The sequence below is a fragment of the Salvelinus alpinus genome, chromosome 17 (genome assembly GCF_045679555.1).
Source record: "Salvelinus alpinus chromosome 17, SLU_Salpinus.1, whole genome shotgun sequence".
In the NCBI taxonomy this organism is placed as follows: domain Eukaryota; kingdom Metazoa; phylum Chordata; class Actinopteri; order Salmoniformes; family Salmonidae; genus Salvelinus; species Salvelinus alpinus.
In genome coordinates this window covers 13,574,697-13,599,336 of record NC_092102.1, presented here as the reverse complement: position 1 = coordinate 13,599,336, position 24,640 = coordinate 13,574,697, and the positions used below count along the sequence as shown (strand labels likewise).

The 24,640-nt window shown below is 43.2% G+C and overlaps 1 protein-coding gene across 1 annotated transcript in view; it reads right to left on the bottom strand.

The window, feature by feature from the left end:
- Positions 1 to 24,640, bottom strand: part of LOC139542186 (vasopressin V2 receptor-like) — a 49,357-nt gene that overhangs the window by 3,850 nt on the left and 20,867 nt on the right. Inside the window, exons 3-8 of the mRNA XM_071347297.1 lie at positions 19,310 to 19,698; positions 18,333 to 18,578; positions 15,741 to 15,887; positions 13,108 to 13,885; positions 2,804 to 3,022; positions 1,228 to 1,676 (exon numbers count right to left, since the gene is read on the bottom strand). Of these exons, the coding sequence (XP_071203398.1) occupies positions 2,823 to 3,022; positions 13,108 to 13,885; positions 15,741 to 15,887; positions 18,333 to 18,578; positions 19,310 to 19,696 (1,758 nt within the window). The 5' untranslated portion in view covers positions 19,697 to 19,698 and the 3' untranslated portion in view covers positions 1,228 to 1,676; positions 2,804 to 2,822. The remainder of the gene's footprint in view (positions 1 to 1,227; positions 1,677 to 2,803; positions 3,023 to 13,107; positions 13,886 to 15,740; positions 15,888 to 18,332; positions 18,579 to 19,309; positions 19,699 to 24,640) is intronic.

Here is a 24,640-nt window from a genome sequence, read left to right as displayed (position 1 = left end):
TAGTCCACTACATTTGACCAGGCCCCATAGAGCTTTGGTCAAAAGAAGTGCAATTTGTAGGTAATGGGATGCCATTTGGGGCACAGATTGTTTCTCCGTCTGCATATTCAATCCACACACTCATGCATACAATGTAGGAGATTATAAAATCATGCATATGTAATCAGAACCATACAGCCAGTACAACGTGTATGTCTAAGATTAACAATGAATTGCACCAGTATCAGCTTTTCTCTCTCTCTCTCTCTCTCTCTCTCTCTCTCTCTCTCTCTCTCTCTCTCTCTCTCTCTCTCTCTCTCTCTCTCTCTCTCTCTCTCTCTCTCTCTCTCTCTCTCTCTCTCTCTCTCTCTCTCCCTCTCTCCCCCTCTCTCTCTCAATTGTATTTAAAAAAATAAAATAACTATACTTTGAACAATAACAATAAGCATACAGTAGAGGACATGTGCACGTTGATTGGTCTGTCAGACACTGTCCCTCAACTTATGGCAGGCAGAAATGTAGTGCACTGCCAACCCACAGCTCTCTGCGTCATCCCCAACAGGACGGGTAGTCTACTTTCATCAGAGAGGTCTTTGCAACCTTGAATAAGGGTTTCAAATTTGGGGAAATGACACTCTCTAATTGTTTAATATTTTTGACATTTTGTCAGGAAATGCAGCTCCGTCTCAGGTTCTGCTGTTGTGCAGTGGTTGCACAGCCTTTCCTCTACAGGGAGCCAGGTTTTCCTGTGTCTACCCTTCTCAATGGCAAGGCTGTGCTCACTGAGCCTGTACTCTCTCTCTCTCTCCCTCTCTCTCTCTCTCCCTCTCCCCCTCTTTCTCTCTCTCTCTCTCTCTCTTTCTCACTCAGTCTGCTGTCTGGCTGCTTTGTTCTGTAGTTTGAACCATAGCGTACTGTGAGCTCATGCACTGCTTTGTACATTAGGCATGTAGTCCAGTCAACAAACATTTAATGTACCCATGCCCTCTTGCGGGAGGTGAAGTAATTTGTAGCCTTGAAGGGAATCACCTTCCAACAACTGCACTGTTCTCTTTATATAGAGACATGTAGAGACAACGTATAATACAGGATGTTTATACTCCATGGTCAGCTGTTTTCGTTCCGTTTCTACAGTACCAAGTGAACATCTGATCCTGCTGTTGATACATGTATATTTATAGGTACAGTACTTATACAGGTGCTGTAAAGGTGTATATTCCATTACGTAGTGTCGATGTCTTCACTCACATTTGTCCTCCTCGGCTGACTCACGTTTCTCCTCTCGTTCAATAGCAACCTCCTCGGTGTGAGGGAGAGAAGACAGAGGGGACAGACAGACAGACAGACAGACAGACAGACAGACAGACAGACAGACAGACACAGACAGACAGACAGACAGACAGACAGACAGACAGACAGACAGACAGACAGACAGACACAGACAGACAGACAGACAGACAGACAGACAGACAGACAGACAGACAGACAGACAGACAGACAGACAGACAGGGGATGTTTCATAGGGGTCCTTCATTTCTGGCCATAACACAGCTGTCCATGTTTCCGTGTTGGGGGAAATGTGTTTGCTGCCTGAAGGTCAGTGCGGGCTGTCCTCTAGTCTTAGGTGCACGGCAGCAGTGGAGGTGGTGGTGTGTGTGTGAGACAGTACAAGTTGTCCTTGGTGGAGTGTGTGTGCTCTAAAAAATTGAAGAATATTTTTTTTTAAACAAGTAATAAATAACATCTCAAAAAGATAGGAATCAAAGTGATTGACACCCCTGTTTTTATTAATACTCCAGCACCCTACCCTTGTGAGGATAACAATGCGATTGGAAAACACATTGGGAGGGATCTTAGATCATTCCTCCATACAGAATATTTCCAGATCCTTGATATACTTCGTCTGCAGCGCGTATGGACTGCATCGTCAAAGATCCACCAGCATATTTTACAGTAGGTGTGAGGTACTTTTCTGCGTATACTTCTGTTTTTCAACGACAAACCCACCACAGGTGTGCGTGGCAGAAGAGCTCTTTTTTCATGTCATCTGACCACAGTACCGGTTCCAATCCAAGTGCCAATGCCATGTATCAAACTCCAGGAGTTTACATTTGTTGGATGGCATGAAAATAAAGCTCTTTGGTCACGTACACCAGTGGTGGGTTTTGCGTCGAAAGAAAGATGCATATGTAGAAAAGTATCCTATACCTAATGTAAAAATATGGTGGTGGATCTTTGATGTTGTGGGGCTATTTGGCTTCCACTGGTTCTGGGGCCCTTGTTAAGGTCAACGGCATCATGCACTTTATCAAGTACCAGGACATTTAAAAATCCTTAAAGGAATGGTTAATTGACCACCAAATCATCATTCTGCAATGGGCATCCCATCTTAGTCTCCGGACTTGAAAACCTGTGGTTTGAATTGAAGAGGGCAGTCCATATGCGCCACAGATGAAGGATATCAAAGATCTGGAAAGATTCTGTATGGAGGAATGGTCTAAGATCCCTCCCAATGTGTTCTCCAATCTCATCAACAACAACAAAAATGTAAGGGCGCAGTGTCGTTATCCTCGCCAGGGTAGGGTGCTGGAGTATTGAAAACAGGGGTGCCAATAACTTTGATCCCTATCTTTATGAGATTTTTTAAATGACTTGTTTACCAAAATCTCCTTCTCTAAGCAATTGTATTAGTATCAATGAATATAATTTTCAACAACAAAAATAGCATACAATATGGCTCAGTATTCGTATTATTTATTTCCTAATGATTTTTCTGCTCATCTTTATCAACGGTGTCAACAAATATTGACCCAACTGTACGTACGTGTGAGTGTCTGAGTGTGTCAGTAGAGGCTGTCCTTGGTGGTGGAGGTGTGTGTGGTGGTGGAGTCGTCAGGTATGGAGCCCCTGCGCGGGGTTCTTGGTCTGCAGCGTAACATGGCCTGTAGCTCCCTGGACACAGAGCTGCTGAAGAAGGTGTAGATCCAGGGGTTGGTACACGAGTTCAGACTGGCCAGCAGCATCAGGATGGTGAACGCTACGCCTGCAGAGAGAGAGAGGACACACACACGGTCAGACAAAGACACACACACAGACGCGATCGGGCAAACGCACACGCAGCCATCAGTCAGCCTGCAGGGCAGTGAGGAACATTACATTGCCAGAGCCAGCAGCACAGCAGCCGTAGGCTACAACCAGTAAATTACGGCAGAGCTGAATGAGTGTGAAGGTCAGAGATATAGATAGGTAAGGGGTCATATAGAATAAACGTTCCTCCTCTTTGCTAAAAACAGAGGTTGGGTGATTGTGGAGGCCAGGTCATCTGATGCAGCACTTCATCACTCTCCTTCTTGGTCAAATAGCCCTTACACAGTCAGGAGGTGTGTTTTGGGTCATTGTCTGTTGAAAACAAAATGATAGTCCCACTAAGTGCAAACCAGATGGGCTGGCGTATCGCTCCAGAATGCTCTGGTAGTCATGCTGGTTAAGTGTGCCTTGAATTCTAAATAAATCACTGACAGTGTCACCAGAAAAGCACCACCACATACTTCCTCCTCCATGCTTTACGGTGGGAACCACACATGTGGAGATCATCCATTCACCTGCTCTGCATCTCACAAAGACACAGCGGTTGGAACCAAAAATGTCAAACTTGCTTTCCACCGGTCTAATGTCCATTGCTCGTGTTTCTTTGTCCAAGCAAGTCTCTTCTTATTATTGGTGTCCTTTAGTAGTGGTTTCTTTGTAGCAATTCGACCATGAAGGCGTGATTCACGCAGTCTCCTCTGAACAGTTGATGTTGAGATGTGTCTGTTACTTGAACTCTGTGAAACATTTATTTGGGCTGCAATCTGAGGTGCAGTTAACAATAATGAACGTATCCTCTGCAGCAGAGGTAACTCTGGGTCTTCCTTTCCTGTGGCGGTCCTCATGAGAGCCAGTTTCATCATAGCGCTTGATGGTTTTTGCAACTGCACTTGAAGAAACTTTCAAAGTTCTTGAAATGTTCTGGATTGACTGACCTTCATGTCTTAAAGTAATGATGGACTGTCGTTCCTCTTTGCTTATTTGAGCTGTTCTTACCATAATATGGACGTGGTCTTTTATGAAATAGGGCTATCTTCTGTTTACCACCCCAACCTTGTCACAACACAACTGATTGTCTCAAACGCATTAAGGAAAGACAGTCCACAAATGAACTTTTAACAAGGCATTCCAGGTGACTACATCATGACTACATCATGAAGCTGGTTGAAAGAATCTCAAGAGTGTGCAAAGCTGATTTGATTTGATTTGTTAAACACGTTTTTGGTTACTACATGACTCCATATGTGTTATTTCATAGTTTTGATGTCTTCACAAATATTCTACAATGTAGAAAATAGTACAAATAAATAAAATCCCTGGAATGAGTAGGTGTGTCCAAACTTTTAACTGGTACCATGTGATCTCACGGGACTAGAATGCACTGCTTGCATGTATAAAGAACTTGTGTTTGTTTTATTATTCTGGGAAAGAACTCTGATTGGTTCTCAAAGAATTCATAGCTTCAGATGAATCAATTAATTACTATTATTCTAACTGTAGTTTTATGAAGCCATAACTAAAATAACTGACAAGTCAGGTCTTCTTAGAATACCATTTTTCCCAATAACTGGACTGATACCCCGTTTATAATTCCATAGTAATAAGTGTACACACTACTTTACAATAGTGCTGTTAAAAAGGCCAGCTCTTATTTAGCCGTTTCATCACCCCTAATCTAGTAGTTAAATTGTATTTGCCCAACACTTTATCTTCACCAAAGTGGTACCTATAAATCACTCCACTTGTATCGGCCAATCACAGTCCGGCGTTCCCCGTGTACCTCCTGCCATCAGATTGAGATCGTGCGGTCTGAAGAGAAGGAAGGACATATTGGACTGTTTTCTATGATTTCTGTTATTGCGTGCATCTAATTGTAAGTACTGTACATGTCATTGCTTCTTTAGTTGGCTGTTGCTAAGGCAGTCTAGTTATTTACCATATTTAGAAGGTATTTTCCTTTACATCATGCTACTCTTTTAGCCAGCTAACGTTAGCCAAGTAAATTAGGTGCTAGCCAGTCATGCCAGCTAATTTATACTCTGTGTACCACATTCCTCCTTTACGATATTATTTTCACGTTCATATTGTCAGCTTGTGTGGGAGAGTTAAAAAGGTTATTCCATCAAACTTAAAATTATTTAAATAGTACACAAGGCAGAACAGAACAACCAGGTTGGGGGTCAACAGGAATATTCCAAGTTCAGACAGAGGGGGGGAGTCATATAGCTATGATCGCCAGGAACTTTACTTTTGGTGTCTATTTTTAATTGTTGCGCTACTGGTGCTGCCTGTTGATGTTAGGTAGGCAGCTACAGTAGCTGAATGATGTTAACATCTTCGGGTTTTGTTTCATTAAATGTATTTTATTTCATCTGGGTGCTTGCGTCACCTACTAACACCCTGGTAACGTTATTACACGTTAGCTCCCGTTCTCCTCAGTCCTACAAAGCACTAACGTGAAATAAATAAAACATCCCAAGGTTATTGCTGTAGATATTGTTATAAGGGAGTGTGAGACTATTGAAACATGTATCTTTGAGAGTTTTATTGTTGTTATTAATATAGTTTACAGAGTGCTAAAAAGTGTTGCTGTTACTAGCTAGCATGCCTTTCTGTGATGCAGACGGTTAGCTAAACTGCCGACTGGTGCTGGCGTTGCATTATGGGAGATGTAGTTTTGGCCCTCTAAGGTCTGAATGGGATAGAGGCGATTTCACGTTGTAGATTGTTTGTGTTGCAGTGTTTTTGTACATGAGTTGTTGTATTTTGGTACTGTCAACACTGAAAGCACCTAGCAATGTATTGGGGATGTGAGACAGGATATGTGTTTTACCTTTCTTCATGCTCCTGTGTAGAACAACTTGTCAGATGGTGCATTGGAGACTGATGTGTTCCTGTCCTGTCTTCTCACAAGACTATTGTAGATCGACATAAAAGCCAAAAAGACAGCCGTGGTGTCGCTCTTCATTTCTTGGTTCTCCAGTGGTACATATAAAGACCGCTACACTTATAGCCGTGTTTATGGACAATTACAACCTTTATTTAGCCTCATGCTACCTTGCACTGTATATTTAGTCGTATGTATGTATGTAACCTAATTTAGCCTGTGCCTTTCCTGGTGGGGCAGTTACTATTCCTTGTTGTGGTCTCCTGCACATGCGCAGACCTTGGGTACATTGCGGTCACATTTCAGTTACTTTCTATGTCATTCAATTGATGTATAGTTATCATATGGTTACCAATAATTGGGCTTTTGTGCTGTAAGTGTGTTACTATAGCCTATGCATTTTGTTTTGCCCCTTACATTATATCTTGGCATAAGCAGTATAGAGATTGTGTATTTATGTGTATTCTAGATACTAGCACGAATACCACCACCAATACCATCTACTGGGCCTGTATATTATATGTAAGCCTATACTCGTGGTTATTCCTTTCTATTCTGTTCCATAGAAACACTTTTATACACTCTCACTTCCACTGTGAGCACTGTCAATCAAGGAGTATGGTGTGGTGAACCCTTATCTGTAATGAACCTGTTCTGAAGATATCTGACTTGTTCTTGCTGGACACACCTGTGGCGGCTGTACCGCATCCACTGGCAGATATAGCTCTCTAGTATATCGCTTAGTATTTTTCAAGTGCACAATATAGGGAATAGAGTGCCATTTGGGACATAGGCATGGAGAGATCGAGGTCATGGTCCCCTTCCTCCTCTTTGGCAACAACAGAGAGTAGTGACTATTTAACAGTACCAGTATTCAGTGTGGAAACGAACTGTTTACGGTTTTCCATTTTAGTTTCCCTCTGGCACTATTAGACGTGCTGTAAATTTCCTTCTGGAACAAAAATCTCTAAACTTTACCTATTTCCTTTCTACTTCTAACATGCCGTTTTTATGTAATAAGTAGGACACCAAGCACTGGCCTCCTCCCTCTTTACTATTGCCAGTTTAGGAAGATAAAAGGAGCTGGGGGTTGACTAGAGACTACACAGCTGATAGCAATCGGTGTGTGCATGATGACTTATGTGTGCGTGTTTGCATGCGTTGGGTGCCTATTCATGTGTGTGTTTAACTCTGTGTGCGAGCTGTTGGCAGATGCTATTGTTGATGAAATGTCAACATCTGTCTGGGGTGTGAGCAACAGGAGATATAAACAGGTTATTTACTGACACTGAGGTATGCTTAGTGTGTGTGTGTGTGTGTGTGTGTGTGTGTGTGTGTGTGTGTGTGTGTGTGTGTGTGTGTGTGTGTGTGTGTGTGTGTGTGTGTGTGTGTGTGTGTGTGTGTGTGTGTGTGTGTGTGTGTGTAACGATCTGGGCGTAGTGGGTGCGGAGTCAGGCGCAGGAGGCAAGTTCAGGATAGCGTTTATTACGCACAGGGAACAAATAGCGCTCGCCAAGAATACTGGGGGCACAATAACAAAATGCCCAACACAATACGTATTGCCACATAGTAACACAGTGGGAAAAATAGTTAAGCCCGCACAAAGAGCAGGCGGGCCTACCGGCTTAAATAACCCAACTAATCAACCTCAACAAGGAACAGCTGAAACTAAACAGACAAAACAAACAGAAAAGGGAAAAGGGATCGCTGGCAGCTAGTAGACCGGTGACGACGACCTCCGAGCGCCACCCGAACAGGGAGAGGAGCCACCTTTCATTAGGATGAAATCCTGGTTGAGACTGAAATGACTGAACAAGTGAACAACGAAACAGCACAGCAAGTAAGTGAAAGAAATAGATTTTGATTATGTTTTACTGGTAATAGGGACATACATAAATGTCAACAAAATAAGTTTTTGGTCAGTGTGTGTGTGTGTGTGTGTTAACTATTTAAATGTACTAGAATGCTTAAAAGGCTGCTAAAATGTTAAATATCGGTTATCGGTATAGTTTTTTGGGGGGCAAGGAAAATATCGGTATTGGCCAAAAATGTAATATCGGTGCATCCCTACTAGAGGTCGACCGATTAATCGGAATGGCCGATTAATTAGGGCCGATTTCAAGTTTTCATAACAATCGGAAATCGGTATTTTTGGACACCGATTTGGCCGATTTTCTTATCTTTTTTAACTTCTTATGGCGGTAAGCGGAGCCTTGAGTACCCTGGAAAGAGGTGGCCATTTCAAACGGCCTCGTTCTCAATTCTTGCTCGTACAATATGCATATTATTATTAATATTGAATAGAAAACACTCTCTAGTTTCTAAAAACGTTTGAATTATGTCTCTAAGTGAAACAGAACCCTTTTTACAGCTCATTTCCTATCCGGAAGTGAGATTTCCAAAAGCTAAGTCGCTCTTCAAAAGCTTGTCTATATAAGGTCATGTCACTTAGGACTGTAGAAACACGTCATACACCTTCCTCTGGGTCTCATACGGAAGTGAGAACAGAAAGGAGTTGAATATCTCTTTCAGAGAATGCATACACCCTCTTTGAATGAGACGACCGCCATAATTTATTTTTCCTGAGGCGCGAACTCGGACCAGGACTCTCCACCTGGAAAACGGTTGTTCTCGATGAATATGACATCTGGCTTCGATTTTTTTTGATACATGTCACAATATCATCCTAAAGTATGTTTTTTAAATATAGTTTAATTATATTATTTAAATTTATTCGGGATTTTATACGTGATGCGTAGGAAGAATTTCTTTCAAGATGGAGAGGTTAGCACAGGAAGGCCAGTGTGTTTGCTAATTCAAGAGGGAAATAGTTCGTTTTGGATCGAAACAAAGCTGGTTCTGAACAAAAGACCCATTGTACAACATTCTGAATGAAGATCAACAAAGATAAGGACCCAATTTGGGATGCTATTTCATATATATCTGTCGAACTGTGCTATGCTACCGTTTGCCTTGAGTCAATGCTGTTGCTATGTTTGCTATTGTAGTAAGCTAATATGACGATATATTGTGTTTTCGCTGTAAAACACTTAAAGAATCGGAAATATTGTCTGTATTCACTAGCTGTATTCACTTTCATTAGCTATCCACCATATATTTTTCTGAAATGTTTTATGATGAGTAATTAGTAGTTGACGTTGGTGTCTGTATTTACTCTGGCTACTCCCGTGCTATTTCTGACTGTAGCTATAATGGTAGCTATGATGGTAGCAGTAATGTAAAACTGATTTATAGCTGAAATATGCACATTTTTCGAACAAAACATAGATTTATTGTGTAACATGTTATAGGACTGTCATCTGAGGTAGTTTTTTCTAGGTTATTTAGGTTAGTTCTAGGTTAGTTAGGTTGGCTTTGCATGCTAGCTGCATGCTAGCTGCATGCTACCGGTGCTGTGAAAAATGTCTGTCTCTCTTTTTGTATTTGGTGGTGAGCTAACATGAATATATGTGGTGTTTTCGCTGTAAAACATTTAAAGAATCTGAAATATTGTCTGTATTCACAAGATCTTTGTCTTTCATTTGCTATCCACCATATATTTGTCTGAAATGTTTTATGATGTGTAAATAGAGTAGTTGACGTTGGTGTCTGTATTTTCTCTGGCTACTCCCGTGCGATTTCTGACTGTAGCTATGATGGTAGCAGTAATGTAAAACTGATTTATAGCTAAAATATGAATTTTTTTTGAACAAAACATAGATTTATTGTGTAACATGTTATAGGACTGTCATCTGAGGTAGTTTTTTCTAGGTTATTTAGGTTGGTTCTAGGTTAGTTAGGTTGGCTTGTGCATGCTACTTGCATCCTACTTGTGCTGTGAAAAATGTCTGTCCTCTTTTTTATTTGGTGGTGAGCTAACATAAATATATGTGGTGTTTTCTCTGTAAAACATTAAAAAAATCGGACATGTTGGCTGGATTGACAAGATGTTTATCTTTCAAATGCTGTATTGGACTTGTTAATGTGTGAAAGTTAAATATTAAAAAAAAATAGATTTTGAATTTGCCGCCCTGCACTTGAGCTGGATGTTGTCATAGGTGTACCGGTGTCGGGCTTGCAGCCTTAACAGGCTAACCACCTGCCTTACATTGCACCCCATGAGGAGCCTGCATGGCAGGCTGACTACCTGTTACACGAGGGCAGCAAGAAGCCAAGGTAAGTTGCTAGATAGCATTAAACTTATCTTATAAAAAACTATCACTCTTAACATAATCACTAGTTAACTACACATGGTTGATGATATTACTAGTTTATCTAGCGTGTCCTGCGTTGCATATAATCGATGCAGTGCCTGTTAATTTCTCTTCGAATCACAGCCTACTTCGCCAAAACGGGTGATGATTTAGCACTGTCGTTGCACCAAACCTAACCATAAACATCAATGCTGTCACGATCGTCTTGCTGAGAGAAAGTGGACCAAGGCGCAGCGTGTGCAAAATACATTCTCTTTTATTGTAGAGAAAGGGAAAAAACACGCAACAAACACTATAACAAACTGAAACAAAACAACAAACGAATCGTGAAGCTAATAATGTAAGTGCACACACAGGCTACAAACGTACAACATAGACAATTACCCACATTAACCTAGTGCCTATGGCTGCCTTAAATATGGCTCCCAATCAGAGACAATTAATGACATCTGTCTCTGATTGAGAACCATTCAGGCAACCATAGACACAGCTAGACACCTATATTAAACACAAACCCATCTACTCTATTTAACCCCCTAAACCATACAACCACCCTAGACACTACAAAAACACATACATTCCCCATGTCACACCCTGACCTAACTAAAATAATAAAAAAAACAAAGAATACTAAGGCCAGGGTGTGACAAATGCCTTTCTTTAAAATCAATACATAAGTATATATTTTTTTGGCGAACTGTGTGGGGTCCATTTATTCCTAACAAAGACCGTAATTAATTTGCCAGAATTGTACATAATTATGACAGGTTGTACAATGTAACAGCAATATGCGGGATGCCACCCGTTAGATAAAATACGGAATGGTTCCGTATTTCACTGAAATTATAGTTTCCGGATTCGACCATATCAATGACCAAAGGCTCGTATTTCTGTGTGTTATTATGTTATAATTAAGTCTATGATTTGATATCTGATAGAGCAGTTTGACTGAGCGATGGTAGGCAGCAGCAGGCTCGTAAGCATTCATTCAAACAGCACGTTTGTGCGTTTGACAGCAGCTCTTCGCTGTGCTTCAAGTATTGAGCTGTTTATGACTTCAAGCCTATCAACTCCCGAGATTAGGCTGGTGTAACCGATGTGAAATGGCTAGCTAGTTAGCGGGGTGCGCGCTATTAGCGTTTCAATCGGTGATGTCACTTGCTCTGAGACTTGGAGTAGTTGTTTCCCTTGCTCTGCAAGGGCCGCGGCTTTTGTGGAGCGATGGGTAACGATTCTTCGAGGGTGGCTGTTGTCGATGTGTTCCTGGTTCGAGCCCAGGTAGGGGCGAGGAGAGGGACGGAAGCTATACTGTTACACTGGCAATACTAAAGTGCCTATAAGAACATCCAATAGTCAAAGGTATATGAAATACAAATTGTATAATGGAGAGAAATAGTACTATAATTCCTATAATAACTACAACCTAAAACTTCTTACCTGGGAATATTGAAGACTCATGTTAAAAGGAACCACCAGCTTTCATATGTTCTCATGTTCTGAGCAAGGAACTTAAACGTTAGCTATTTTACATGGCACATATTGCACTTTTACTTTCTTCTCCAACACTTTGTGTTTGCATTATTTAAACCAAATTGAACATGTTTCATTATTTATTTGAGGCTAAATTGATTTGATTGATGTATTATATTAAGTTAAAATAAAAGTGTTTATTCAGTATTGTTGTAATTGTCATTATTACAAATAAATTAAAAAAATCATCCGATTAATTGGTATCGGCTTTTTTTTGGTCCTCCAATAATCGGTATTGACGGTGAAAAATCATAATCGGTCGACCTCTAATCCCTACTACCAATTACTTCACACTGAAAGAAGTTAAGCTACACTAAAGCTACCCCTACAAAGAATATAGTTTACTGAACTAAAGTTACTTTGAAAAAGTACTTAGTGAAAAGTTATCATATGTAAATCTGAAATGTCATAGACTGTAAAATGCAAGCACAGATCACTTTGGGGTCATATGATGTCTGAAGAACCTACCCCGGCCCTTGTCTCACAAACACCACTCTAGCTCAGCCTCCGTTAATCACACAGACTAATGGTTGGTATCAATGGATGTAGTAGAAATAGACAGATCCAATTGTACAACCCAGAAGTCTGTAGGTGTTTAAAATGGTGTTAGAAGTCCAAAACATGCCAGCGTCAAAGTAGGATTTCAACACAAAAACAATGTTTCAAGTGAGAATTAGGGCAGGTCTGATAAAGAAAAAGAAAGAAAATGATTGCCTACTTTACCCATTTTCTTCTTTTTGCAAAAAAATAGTTTGTAGTTCCACTAGTTAGCTATACCACTACATGGCTAAAAGTAATTCAAGTGCAATTCCATCACTTTTCAACCTCATTTTCATTAATCCAACACAATACCAGTGTCTACATACGTGAAAACGGTGCATTTTTACATTTTGTAGAAAAAAATATAAAGTTAAAAAGTTCTACTCGATGACATCAATGATTTTCAAATACTATGAGAATTGAGGTGACGCGTGGAGCAAGAAAATACCCTCCTATTGGCCAGAAACGTGTTGAAAGTTTTTCTTACTTTTAAGAAATGTGATGTCACAGAGAACAATTTTTTAGGAACTTTCTTCATATCTTTTTAACCACGGATCATAGAACCGTGCTGCTTTTACATATGTAGATACTGGTATGGTGCTGGAGATAGTGAATATGAGTTTGAGAAGTGGCGGAACTACTGAAAACACTACCTAGATTTGAATTCAGTTCAACTACCACTAAACTACTGGAAAATGTAGTTAAATTACTAGTTGAATTACATGTTCACTACTCCCCAACACTGTGGATATGAAAACAATAACATATTTTTAACCTCAGTGACCCAAATATTTGGACATACATTGGAGCTCAGTATGCTTTGTGTGCTTAGTAAGTGTGTTCTGTGTGCGTGCGTCTTCGATCTCTAACCTTGGTCTGGAGGGTTGGGGTCCCAGGCGGCCCACAGCTGAACGATGAAGAAGGGGGACCAGCAGACTGTGTAGACCAACACTATCACCAGAGTCATCCTCACCGTCTTAGACATGGCCTTGGAGATGGAGGGGGGCGTCAGGGCCCGGGGGGGTGGGGGAGGGTACTCCAGCGATGGGCGTGGAGAGGAGACACACCGGGGGGAGGATGGGAGCTCGAAGGATGTGTAGGACTCATGACAGTAGCATCCACCATTGTTAGGAGGCACTGAACCACCACCACAACCACCTGAGGTGACTGGGCCATGGGATCCATGTGAGCACGTGTCACATGATTGGGGAACTACAGCTGTACTAGAGCCCCTTTGGTCACTGAGGCCGGGGTTGGAGGGGAGGGTTATGTTATCTGGGGTATTGAAGGGGCTTTGCTGTGTTGCTACTGTGTGGTTGTTGTGACAGCTGCTGTATTGTGGAGAGGGGGACAGGTAGGGATAGCACTCTGAGGGTACAACAGCTGTAGTAGACTGGGGGGAGAGCGGTAAGAGAGGGTTACAGAGAGTGCTGGAGGGGTTGTTGTTCATAGTCTTTAGAAGCTGTTCCCCTCCTGCTCCTCTCCCCCCTCTGCATGCCCCTCTCCCCTGATCCCTGGTCGCTCTGTCGCCGTCCTTTTTGACTCTGTGGAAGTGGAAGATGACATCGTTGTTCTTCTTGAGCTCTGCTGACACCATCCTCTCTGACTTCAGATAGATGTTGTTGTGAATCTCTCTGAAGATCCGGATCTGGAATTAGAAAGAAATAGATGAATGAGTGAATGAATGAATGTGTCTTAATGAGTCTGAATATGTCTGAAGTATGTAGCTAGATACTAAAAGAGTAAAATACATACAACTAATAGAAACGTACAGCTAACTTCCAAAATAGAGGAAACACTTGAGTAAATGAGGGATACAAAGTATATTGAAAGCAGATGCTTCCACACAGATTCCTTAGTTAATTAAGCAGTTAACATCCCATCATGGTTAGGGTCATGTATAAAAATGCCCAGTCGTCCATTATTTTGGCTACCATGGCTAGAAGAAGAGATCTCAGTGACTTTGAAAGAGGGGTCTCAAAGGAGCATAGAGTGTTTAAAGGGTTTGTGTGCCTGTCACCAGATCTCAACCCAATTGAACACTTATGGGAGATTCTGGAGCGGTGCCTGAGACAGCGTTTTTCACCACCGTCAACAAAACACCAAATGATGGGATTAATCTCAGAATGGTGTTGCATCCCTCCAATAGAGTTCCAGACACTTGTAGAATCAATGCCAAGGTGCATTGAAGCTGATCTGGCGGGTCATGGTGGCCCAACGCCCTAAAGATACTTTATGTTGGTGTTTCCTTTATTTTGGCAGTTACCTGTAGATACTAATAGATCAAATGTACTTAGACAGTAAAAGAGTGCACATAGAGAAGTATTTTGGAACCGATTCCTAAACCTAATCATCCCAACACAGACACCAAACATAGACCTTTCTAACTCAATTAAATGTCCTAGATTCTGTTTCCTGAAAAAGCACAAGACCCCAGCAGGTCATGAGAAACTGGGTCTTAGAACAATGTCTTGCCAAACCATGTTAGCAAGGAGGTCACATGATCAGATCTGGGTTCAAACACAACTTTAAATAATTAAAAATACTTAAGCTGTTTTGACTGAGCTTGCCTGGCATAATGGAACCAATAGAATATTGCCAAAACACCAAACTCGCCCATCGGGGGAACTCCAGGCAGAATAAATTACACACTCAAAGTATTCGAAAGATTTTAAATAGTATTTGAACCCAGCTCTACACTTGTAATGAAACACAAATTAATTCAATGTCCCTAATCTTTGGCTGGGATCTGGTTCATTTGACTGTTATTCTGGTTCCTCGCTGGGTCCCTCACAGTGGGTAGTGTTCTGACAGGCCAGCCACACAGCAGTAGGTCTACAGTAGGCTGTGTTAATTAGGCCAGGGGAAACAGCAAATAGCCGGACCCTGGAAATATATTTCCTTAAATAGAGCAGCTTGCTCTCTCTCTGAGTCTGACTGGACCAGAGGGAGGTAGCCCAGAATGTCTCTATCCCCCACGGGATGCTACACAACACCAGCCAGTACAGCCACCCCATCTATCCCACCAGCTGTCCGGCCTGTCCTTGATCTGATAGAACTGACTCCCTGCAGCTTATTCAACAGAGCCTACCAAAAACCGCTCCATCAAAACACAGCAAATTTTATTCATGCAAAATCAATTTTTTAATTCTGTGTTTTGTATGTTCTCGGGGGTGGCAGGTAGCCTATAGCTTAGAGATATGGTGTGCATCCCAAATTTCACCCTATTCCCTATATAGCGCACTACTTTTGACCAGAGCCTTAAGGATAATGAAATAGGAAGTGAACTGGTAAACGGAGGGCAGCTGGTCTCTGATCCCAGGCACCCTCCAAGGGCATTGCACCGCGGTTAACGCTGTGCCTGTCAATGTGGAAAAAGGATACATTTCTATTATATTTTTGTTCTGTGGTCACACTGTGTTGTGTACTTGTTGTCGTACCTGGCAGACAGTGATCATTAAGCCTGGCAGTGTGTGTGCGTCTGTTTCAGTAGTAGACAGTACCTGGCAGACCGTGATGATTAGTGCTGGCAGTAAGAACACTGCTAGGGTCATCCAGGTGATGTAGGCCTTGAGTCCCCACGGCTCAGCGAAGTTAGCCCAGCACTCAAACTCTCCTGGAGACACCTCCGACCGCGAGAAGATGAACAACTGGGGAGAGGGGAATGTTGGAGGGGGGAGAGGGTGGGGAATGGAGGGAGGGAGGGGAGGAAGGAAGAGTGAGGGGTGAGGGAGTCAAAACCAAACTAAACATCAATTTCCTTCACAACTAACAGAACAGGAGACCACACAGTCTAGGAAACTTCCACTGATCTCATGATATGCCTAAAAATGGAACATCTTAAATTTGACTGCAGGCCCTGGGGTCAGGGCAGGAGTGTCCCATTGAGACTTAATTTCCTGAGCCAGCATGTCATCTAGCTGTCCCTGGTACACACCCGAGGTAGCCTATACTGATCAGCAGTACCAGTGTCCCTACCTCTATATTGTTCTGAGGGCAGCTCTGCCTCGAGGGCAGAACATATGTAAATGGTTGTGTGAAAGCTCAAGTAAACGGTAAGTGGGCAGAGACTGTCATGTTAGGGTTGTGTTTGAGGCTAGGATTAGGTTTTGAGCCCGGATGTGGACATGAAGCTAGGGTTAGGGTCAGTGGAGGCTCTTCAGTGGAGGAAGGGGAGGCCCATCCTACTCAGTACATTTCTGAAAAATAAAAATGTTGAAACGTTTGTGATAAATCTATAGTAAATATATATCACGTCACCAGATAACTGATTAAAACACACTGTTTTGCAATGAAGGTCTACAGTAGCCTCAACAGCACTCTCTATGGTGGCACCATGGTGTAGCTGGAGGACAGCTATTTTCTGTACTCCTCTGGGTACACTGACTTCAATACAAAACCTAGGAGGCCCGTGGTTCTCACCCCCTTCCATAGACTTACACAGTAATTATGACAACTTTTCTTGCAGTATGAAATAACATCTTGTTCATCCAGTCAAAGGCTGAAAGAATCCATCTAGTACTGAAGGCATAAGCTACAGCTAGCTAGCACTGCAGTCCATAAAATGTGGTGAGTAGTAGACTCAAAGAGAGAGAAAAACAATAGTTGATCAGTTTTGAACGAGAGAGAGGGTGGGAGGGAGAGAGCTAAGCAGGGTCGGTCCTGGTCTGTACCTGGATGGGAGAACAGATGCTGCTGGAAGCGGTGTTGGAGGGCCAGTAGTAGGAGGCACTCTCCTCCGATCTAAAAGAATATCCCAATGCCCCAGGGCAGTGATTGGGGACATTGCCCTGTGTAGGGTGCCGTCTTTCAGGTGGGACGTTGAACGGGTGCCCTGACACTAAAGATCCTTATCATAAGAGTAGGGGTGTTAACCGCAGTGTCCTGGCAAATTCCCAATCTGTCCCTCATACCATCATGGCCACCTAATCATCCCCGTCTTCCAATTGGCTCATTCATCCCCCCCTCTTTTCCCCTGTAACTATTTCCCAGGTCACTAATGTCAATGAGAATGTGTTTTGGTAATAGAAATATAGAAATAAAACCTGACTCGAACAGAGAGGAATGCTATTTACTTTAGCTAGCTGGCTAAGGATTTCCAAGACTGCAACTCTTCCAAGTCAAGGTAAGCTTTCGGTTTTATGAATGGATTGCTTCCGGGGCCCACCCCCCATTGTAACTGCTAAACTGCTTGACGTGATTGTACACATGGATTGGATTGTGGGTTTCCTAGCGCGTTAGTTTAAGTTTGTTGACTATAATGTTAATATGGTAACAACGATGTAGGCTTTGTAGCAGCTAGTGGTTATATTATGAAGGTTTGGCTTGGAGAAGATTTTTCGCCTGGTCACTGATCAGGGGTGTGTTCATTACAGTGGTTCTGCTGCAAAACATTTCTTCAACGAAAGCAAACGAAACGGGGAGGGACCTACCTAAATTTGTCCAATAGAAAGGAGTGTTTTGCAACTGTTTGGACTAATGATTACACCCATGATCAGCTAGATGCAGGCAAGAGTGTGCAAGGGGGTATTTATTGTGTCACTTTCTGTCATCTTGATTTCTCCAATTTGTCTCTCGACCTGTGCACCTACGTTATAAATGTTCATTTGTAGGCTAGTAATGTCATAATGAGTATAGGGTAAATTTGAGTATGATGTAGTCGCCTAAACCCATCAATGTTACATTGAACTGGGGGAATGGAATAGGAATGACAGTCATCCTATATGCTGTAATAGAAATAAAGCCTCGCTAATCAAAAATAAAAATCGTCCTCCCTAATATTAAACAGCACGAACCGCCACTGGTTAGGGTTGAGCTGGGATGTGGACATGAAGCTAGGTTTAGGGTTAGGATTGAGCTGAGATGTGAGTTTAGGGTTAGGGTTTAGTTGAGATGTGGACATAAAACTAAGGTTAGGCTAACTGTCCCCTACAGTGCCAACCTGTGGTAGGGAGAGCAGCAGGGCCAGGCAGTCATGATGGAGTTAGGGTTAGAGGTTAAGGCTTAGGTTCAAGCTTAGGCTTGGTGTTCCTACCTGCCTGTGGTACGGAGAGCAGCAGGGCCAGGGGGTCAGAGGTCAGTGATAGTGCTCCTACCTGTGGTATAGAGAGAAGTAAGGCCAGGCCCCAGGCCATCATAATAGGGGTGTTCCAGCGGGACACGGACCCACCACGATAGGCCTGCAGTGGGCAGCAGATGGCATAGTGCCGGTCCACTGTCATGGCTACGATCATATAGGAGGACGCGAACATCCCTACGATCTGCAGGTACTTTACTGAGCGACACAGAAAATCCGGCCCCTGGAACCTTTCTGTGATGTCCCACACCAGCTGGGGGAAAACCTGAGGGGCCGACAGGAAATAAGAGAAAATTTAGCTTGGCTACGTTAGATACTAGCATACTACTTAGAATCCATGAATCATTGCATGCTAGTGTGGACATTGAAACAGAGTAGACTGACTGCCATAGCAATGGAATAATAATATTTATTTAAATGCTCACGCCATTTCCACTGCATTTTGAGAACTGCACCCACCATACAATATTAGGCGAATGTGTGTTAGTCATTTAGGACGGCCATATACAGATGTAGGATCTTAATTTGAGCCAGTTTGCTACAGCAGGAAAATAATCCAGCAGCAACAGAAAACGTGAATTATAATGTGGATTATAATGGACATTTTGGTAGGGGTTGCTACATTTTTCATTATGTCAAATCAAGTCTAAAATTTCAACGTGAAAATTACTAACTTCAGAAGCCTTTTTAAAACTCAAATACACTAGAAGTTTGCAGGAAAATTTGCAGCAACATAATAAATTAAGATCATATATCTGTAACAATGATTTCGAGTTGTATGAATAGTTGACTAATTCATATTGTTAAACAGACTAGAAGGGACAGAATCATGGTCATGTTAGCTTCACCACACTCTCCATGTCATTGTGATTTAGGTCTCTCATAGGTTACTGATGTTGATTACTGTATACATGTGGTGCCTAGCAATCAAAACAGGGCTGGGGTTAATCCCAAGAGAACTGGATTCGACTCTAATCTCTGAGGTGTCAGTCTCACCTGGAACAGCGCCACCACCAGGTCAGCCAGACACAGGTTGACCATGAACAGATGCATGGGAGCGTTGTGTTTCCTCCTGCGGAGCAGCACCCACAGTACGAAGCCATTCCCTAGGGTAGTGAGGGCCAGCACCAAGCCCAGGACCCCTATCTCCGCCCGGGCCAGACCCAGATCCCTCACCCTGGGCTGGGGTAAGGCATGGGGCGTGGTGGCTGAGGCGTTCTCGGGGATAATCCAGTAATAGGACCCTGCCCCTTCATGAGAACTGTTAAGGGATGTGAAGTCGGAGAAGAGGGAGGAAGTGAGGTTGGTTCTTCCTGTTGTCACGGATGCCAGAGAGGAGTGGCCTAATCCATTCCAACCCATTTCCCCGGAGATGGTTTCCATGCCTGTGTAAAACAAAACAACAGAAACCTCATAAAACAAATAATTATAAAATCTCCCCCTGTGTTTGTTTTGGAGGGAGAGAGGGCAAAGAGGGCACAGGGCCTGCGGAAATGACCTATAGTCCTATAGTCCAGCCTTGTTCTATACCGGAGCATGCAAGTCACAAGCTTCCTCTGTTTGATGCAATAAACATTGCGGCTAAGATTTGATAATAAACTGATGGTTTGTTAGGTTTGGTTAATCCAATTTTTATTAAATGATCTTCAATTGCCTTCTAAGTTGTTGGACAGACGAGTAGTCTTACTATCCCCCTTCCCTCCCTTCTTACGTCTTAGCACTCTCTGTCCAGACTTCTTGCCAATACTTCTACCATCTTTCTTTGACTTCTTCCAGGGTCTCTCTCTAGACAAACTGTAAGAACACTTTGTTTCATTGATTGGGATCTTCTTCCTGATATGTTTTGTCATGAGGATATAAATAGCTTTTACAGGCCTCATTATGAAACAAACGTGATAATAACAATCGTCCACGATGTAATCAGGGAGGGGACTGTTGATTTATCTTCATTCGTTCGTACGTTAGTCACGCCATATCTCAGACAGCACTGGGACGATTTTGACTAAAGTTAGGTGAACGATGCGTCTTGCCATAAAGATCCGCCGTTTACTAAATTAAACGGATTGGCCCAAGGCGGGAGCTATACTAATTAACTGACATTTGTTAGTCACATGCGATATCTCAATTGGTCCAAGGGGGGGTGCTGCATTATTCGTGCAGAGACTGTTGTCTTGCTTACCTTCTAGAGTGCTTTTCCTTACAGAAATAATCTCAAAGTGCTTAAAAAAGAAAAACAAACGGCAAATGCAACAACGTGATGGTCTTATCATTAGATTGAATGTTTTCAGATTGAGATTATACTGATTGTTCAAACTTAAAAGAGATGCTTCAATGTCAACTCTTTGTGTCTGAATGCAGTGCTCTGAATAGGGAATAGGGTGCCATTTGAGATGCAACCATTGTTTATTTCCTCAGTATGTATGTAGTTCAGTAAAGCTGTGCTTTTATGTAACAGTTCTACAACCTGTCTGTTGGTCTGTCTATCTAATTCTCCTTCTTTCTGACGTAAGTCCCGCTTTCAATTTGTTTTCTTTCTCATACTTTCCCTGGCTCGATTTGACAGCTTCTCCCTCTATCCCACTCTCCCTGTATCCCTCTCTTTCTCTATCCCTCTCTCCCTCTCTCCCACCACATTTTAGTCCTTCACCTTTGCTCTTATCTCTCTCTCATCCCTTGTTTATACCATTCTTTCTCTCCCCTCCAATTACACTCTCTCTTGATCCCATTAAAATCCCGTTTATTTTCTCCCTATTATAAATAAATAGCACAAAAGTAAATAATAACATAATTGATATGAATGAAACTGATAATCAGAGAAATAAAGTCGTGGGATAGGGAAAAGCTTTGACCAAATAAATAGACAGAGGGGGAGAGGAGAGGGAGAGAATAGGGTGAGGGGGTGGTGGGAGAGCGAGAGAGTGGTGAGAGGAAGGAGAGCGAGAGCGAAGGGGAAGCTGAGGGAACAGAAGAGTTGAAGAGAGATGAAAGATAAGACAGGAGGAGGAGGAGAGGGTGAACAAAAGGAGAAGAAGAAGAATGGACAGGAAATGAGGTCATAATGATACTATAATTACCATGGTGACAGCAGGTATGACCTGACGTTATCAGGGGGACGTTAATTGGATGGAATATTTGTAATATACTTGTTACAGTATTTATTTGACCTTTATTTAAAGGTGCAAGTAGTACAATTCTTCATTCAAATAGCAGGCGACTAACTTAAGAACAAAGTCTTATTTACCCTGATGGCATTCCCAGGTACAGTACTCACTTTGAGAGTTAGAGGTCAGGTTGTTCTGGAAATATATATTTGGAAACTGAATGAATGTAGCTCTGCTCGAATTATATTTTAATTTAGTGTGACTAACAAGAAATTACAAGGTTTGCACTCAGTCGTACCACAGCCACTTAATGTGCAATTTGCTGCCAGTAATAATGTTCACACAGCCTGGTATGTGTGATAATACAGCATGACTTATTCTTCTAAAGTGTTAGCAACTGTGCTGCTCTCTGCCAGAGGAATGTATCTATAGAGAAGACCTGGGTTCTATTACTATTAGAAATATATATTTTTTTTAATCTTTCAAATACGTTTGCTCTGTAGTATCTAGAGTGACAGATGGTGGGGGTTACAGTTTTGGGACTATTCTATTGATCAATTAAACCAGGCAAGTTCAAACAAGCACATAGAAAGTATTTTAAATGATTTCAAGTAGTATTTGAACCCAGTTCCGCTGTACAGGCTTTACAACCCAACACAGCTGCATCGCTCTAACCCCGGCCCATTGTCTGGGTCACTCAGCAGGCAGGTAGAGAGTGATTGAGAGACAAGAAGCAGAGCAGAACCAGAGTTTTTCCCTCTCTCTCTGAAGTGTGTGTGTGTGTTTGTGTGTGCAGAGCCAGCGCTGCACTCTATGAATCCCCACGGGGTTACCAACCAAATGTCAGGAATCCCAAACATTGCCAATGATGGCGATGAGTTCAATCATACTGTAAAAGAAAGCTGATCATTTGTGCCAGATTAATGCACTTGTTGAATGTCTGCTAGCTTACCTAACCATATCCTCGAGAGTATAGTTTATTTTTAATGTATTTCATAACTTCAATTGTGGGATATTGTCACTTTACGTTCATTAGTACAATTTGTAACATTACACATATGTTTTGATTTTGTTCAGTTCTGAGCGACTGGTTTGAAGAGCCTTTGAAGGCAAATACAAATGCACTCGCACAGAAAACTTGTTCACTTGACTGACTATGTTACTACTGCTGACTGAAACATGCTCAGTAAAGTTCGACAAACTTTATATCTTTGTCTGTCATAACTACCACACAAAGTATTTTGAGACACGGTCACAGCAGTGGGATTTGGACCTCGGAACTGTTTTTAATTAGATAAATAGATAGGTACTTTATTCATCGCTGAGGGGAATTTTTTCAAAATTATGTGTTCAAGGTTGTAGTCAGAGGCCTCTTCTTTCTCTCTCTCTTCTGTCTTCTTTCTATTTTTAATCAGGGAATCTCTTGGCCTGCCTTTGAACCCCATTGGTCCCGTTGTATCTTTAATCTAAAATCTAAGAGGCTTCTTTATACTTATGTTGCCCACTGGGTCTACCCTTCCCTACCTCCTCAACCCTCCCTCCCTCCCCCTGTAATTATAGGTGGCCTTGTGAGCACCCAGAATATTGTATAAAATGTTGCAAGTTCGCTAGCACAAGCTTTATGCCAGACCAAAGGTAACTTTTCGAAGAGGTTCAGCCCGGCGCAGCGAAACTATGATGTGGGGGACCGGGAGCTGTTGGCTGTTGTCAGGGCTCTGAAGGCGTGTAGACATTGGCTTGAGGGGGCTAAACACCCTTTCCTCATTTGGACTGACCACCGCAATCTGGAGTACATTCTGGCAGCTAGGAGACTGAACCCTCGCCAGGCGAGGTGGGCCATGTTTTTCACCCGCTTTGTTTTCACTCTATCCTACAGACCAGGTTCCCAGAACGTTAAGGCAGACGCACTGTCCCGGATGTATGACACGGAGGAGCGGTCCGCGGATCCCACTCCTATAATTCCAGCTTCTTGCCTGGTGGCACCGGTGGTATGGGAGGTGGACGCGGACATCGAGCGGGCGTCACGTGCAGATCCCACTCCCCCACAGTGTCCAGTTGGGCGTCTGTACGTTCAGTTTGATGTGGGGTCCGCGGTTTGTGGGGCCATTTAAAGTTTGACCTGATATCGTTTGATCTGTTGGACCCACACGTCACCCTCCTCTGGTCATCCTGGCATCGGTCAGACAGTGCGCTGTCTTGCTGGGAAGTACTGGTGGCCCAATTTTGCTAAGGACGCGAGGGTTTATGTTTCCTCCTGTTCAGTGTGCGCACAGTGCAAGGCACCTAGACACCTGCCCAGAGGGAAATTACAGCCTCTTCCCGTTCCACAACGACCGTGGTCACACCTATCGGTGGATTTCGTGACGGATCTTCCCCCGTCACGGGGTAATACCACGATCCTGGTCGTTGTGGATCGGTTTTCTAAGTCCTGCCGCTTCCTTCCTTTGCCCGGTCTCCCTACGGCTCTACAGACTGTGGAGGCCCTGTTCACCCACGTATTCCGGCACTACGGGGTGCCTGAGGATATAGTTTCTGATCGGGGTCCCCAATTCACGTCTAAAGTCTGGATGGCGTTTATGGAACGCCTGGGGGTCTCGGTCAGCCTCACCTCAGGTTTTCACCCCGAGAGTAACGGGCAGGTGGAGAGAGTATACCAGGATGTGGGTAGGTTTCTGCGGTCCTATTGCCAGGACCGGCCGGGGGAGTGGTCGGTTTTCTTCCCCTGGGCGGAGATGGCCCAAAACTCCCTTCGCCACTCTTCCACTAACCTATCCCCTTTCCAGTGTGTGCTAGGTTATCAGCCGGTCCTGGCACCTTGGCATCAGAGCCAGATCGAGGCTCCTGCGGTGGATGAATGGTTTCGGCACTCGGAGGCGACATGGGACGCTGCTCATGTGCATCTACGGGCCATCATGCGGCAGAAGGCGAGTGCCGACCGCCACCGCAGTGAGGCCGGGTCTGGCTCTCGACCCGAAACCTGCCCCTTCGCCTGCTCTGCCGGAAGCTGGGTCCGCGGTTTGTGGGGCCATTTAAAGTCCTGAGGAGATTGAACAAGGTTTGTTATAGGTTACAACTCCCCCCTGATTACCGTATTAACCCCTCGTTCCATGTGTCTCTCCTCAGGCCGGTGGTGGCTGGTCCGCTCCAGCAGTCTGAGGTGCGGGAGGTTCCTCTGCCCCCTCTGGACATCGAGGGGGCCCCGGCGTATACTGTGCGAGCCATCATG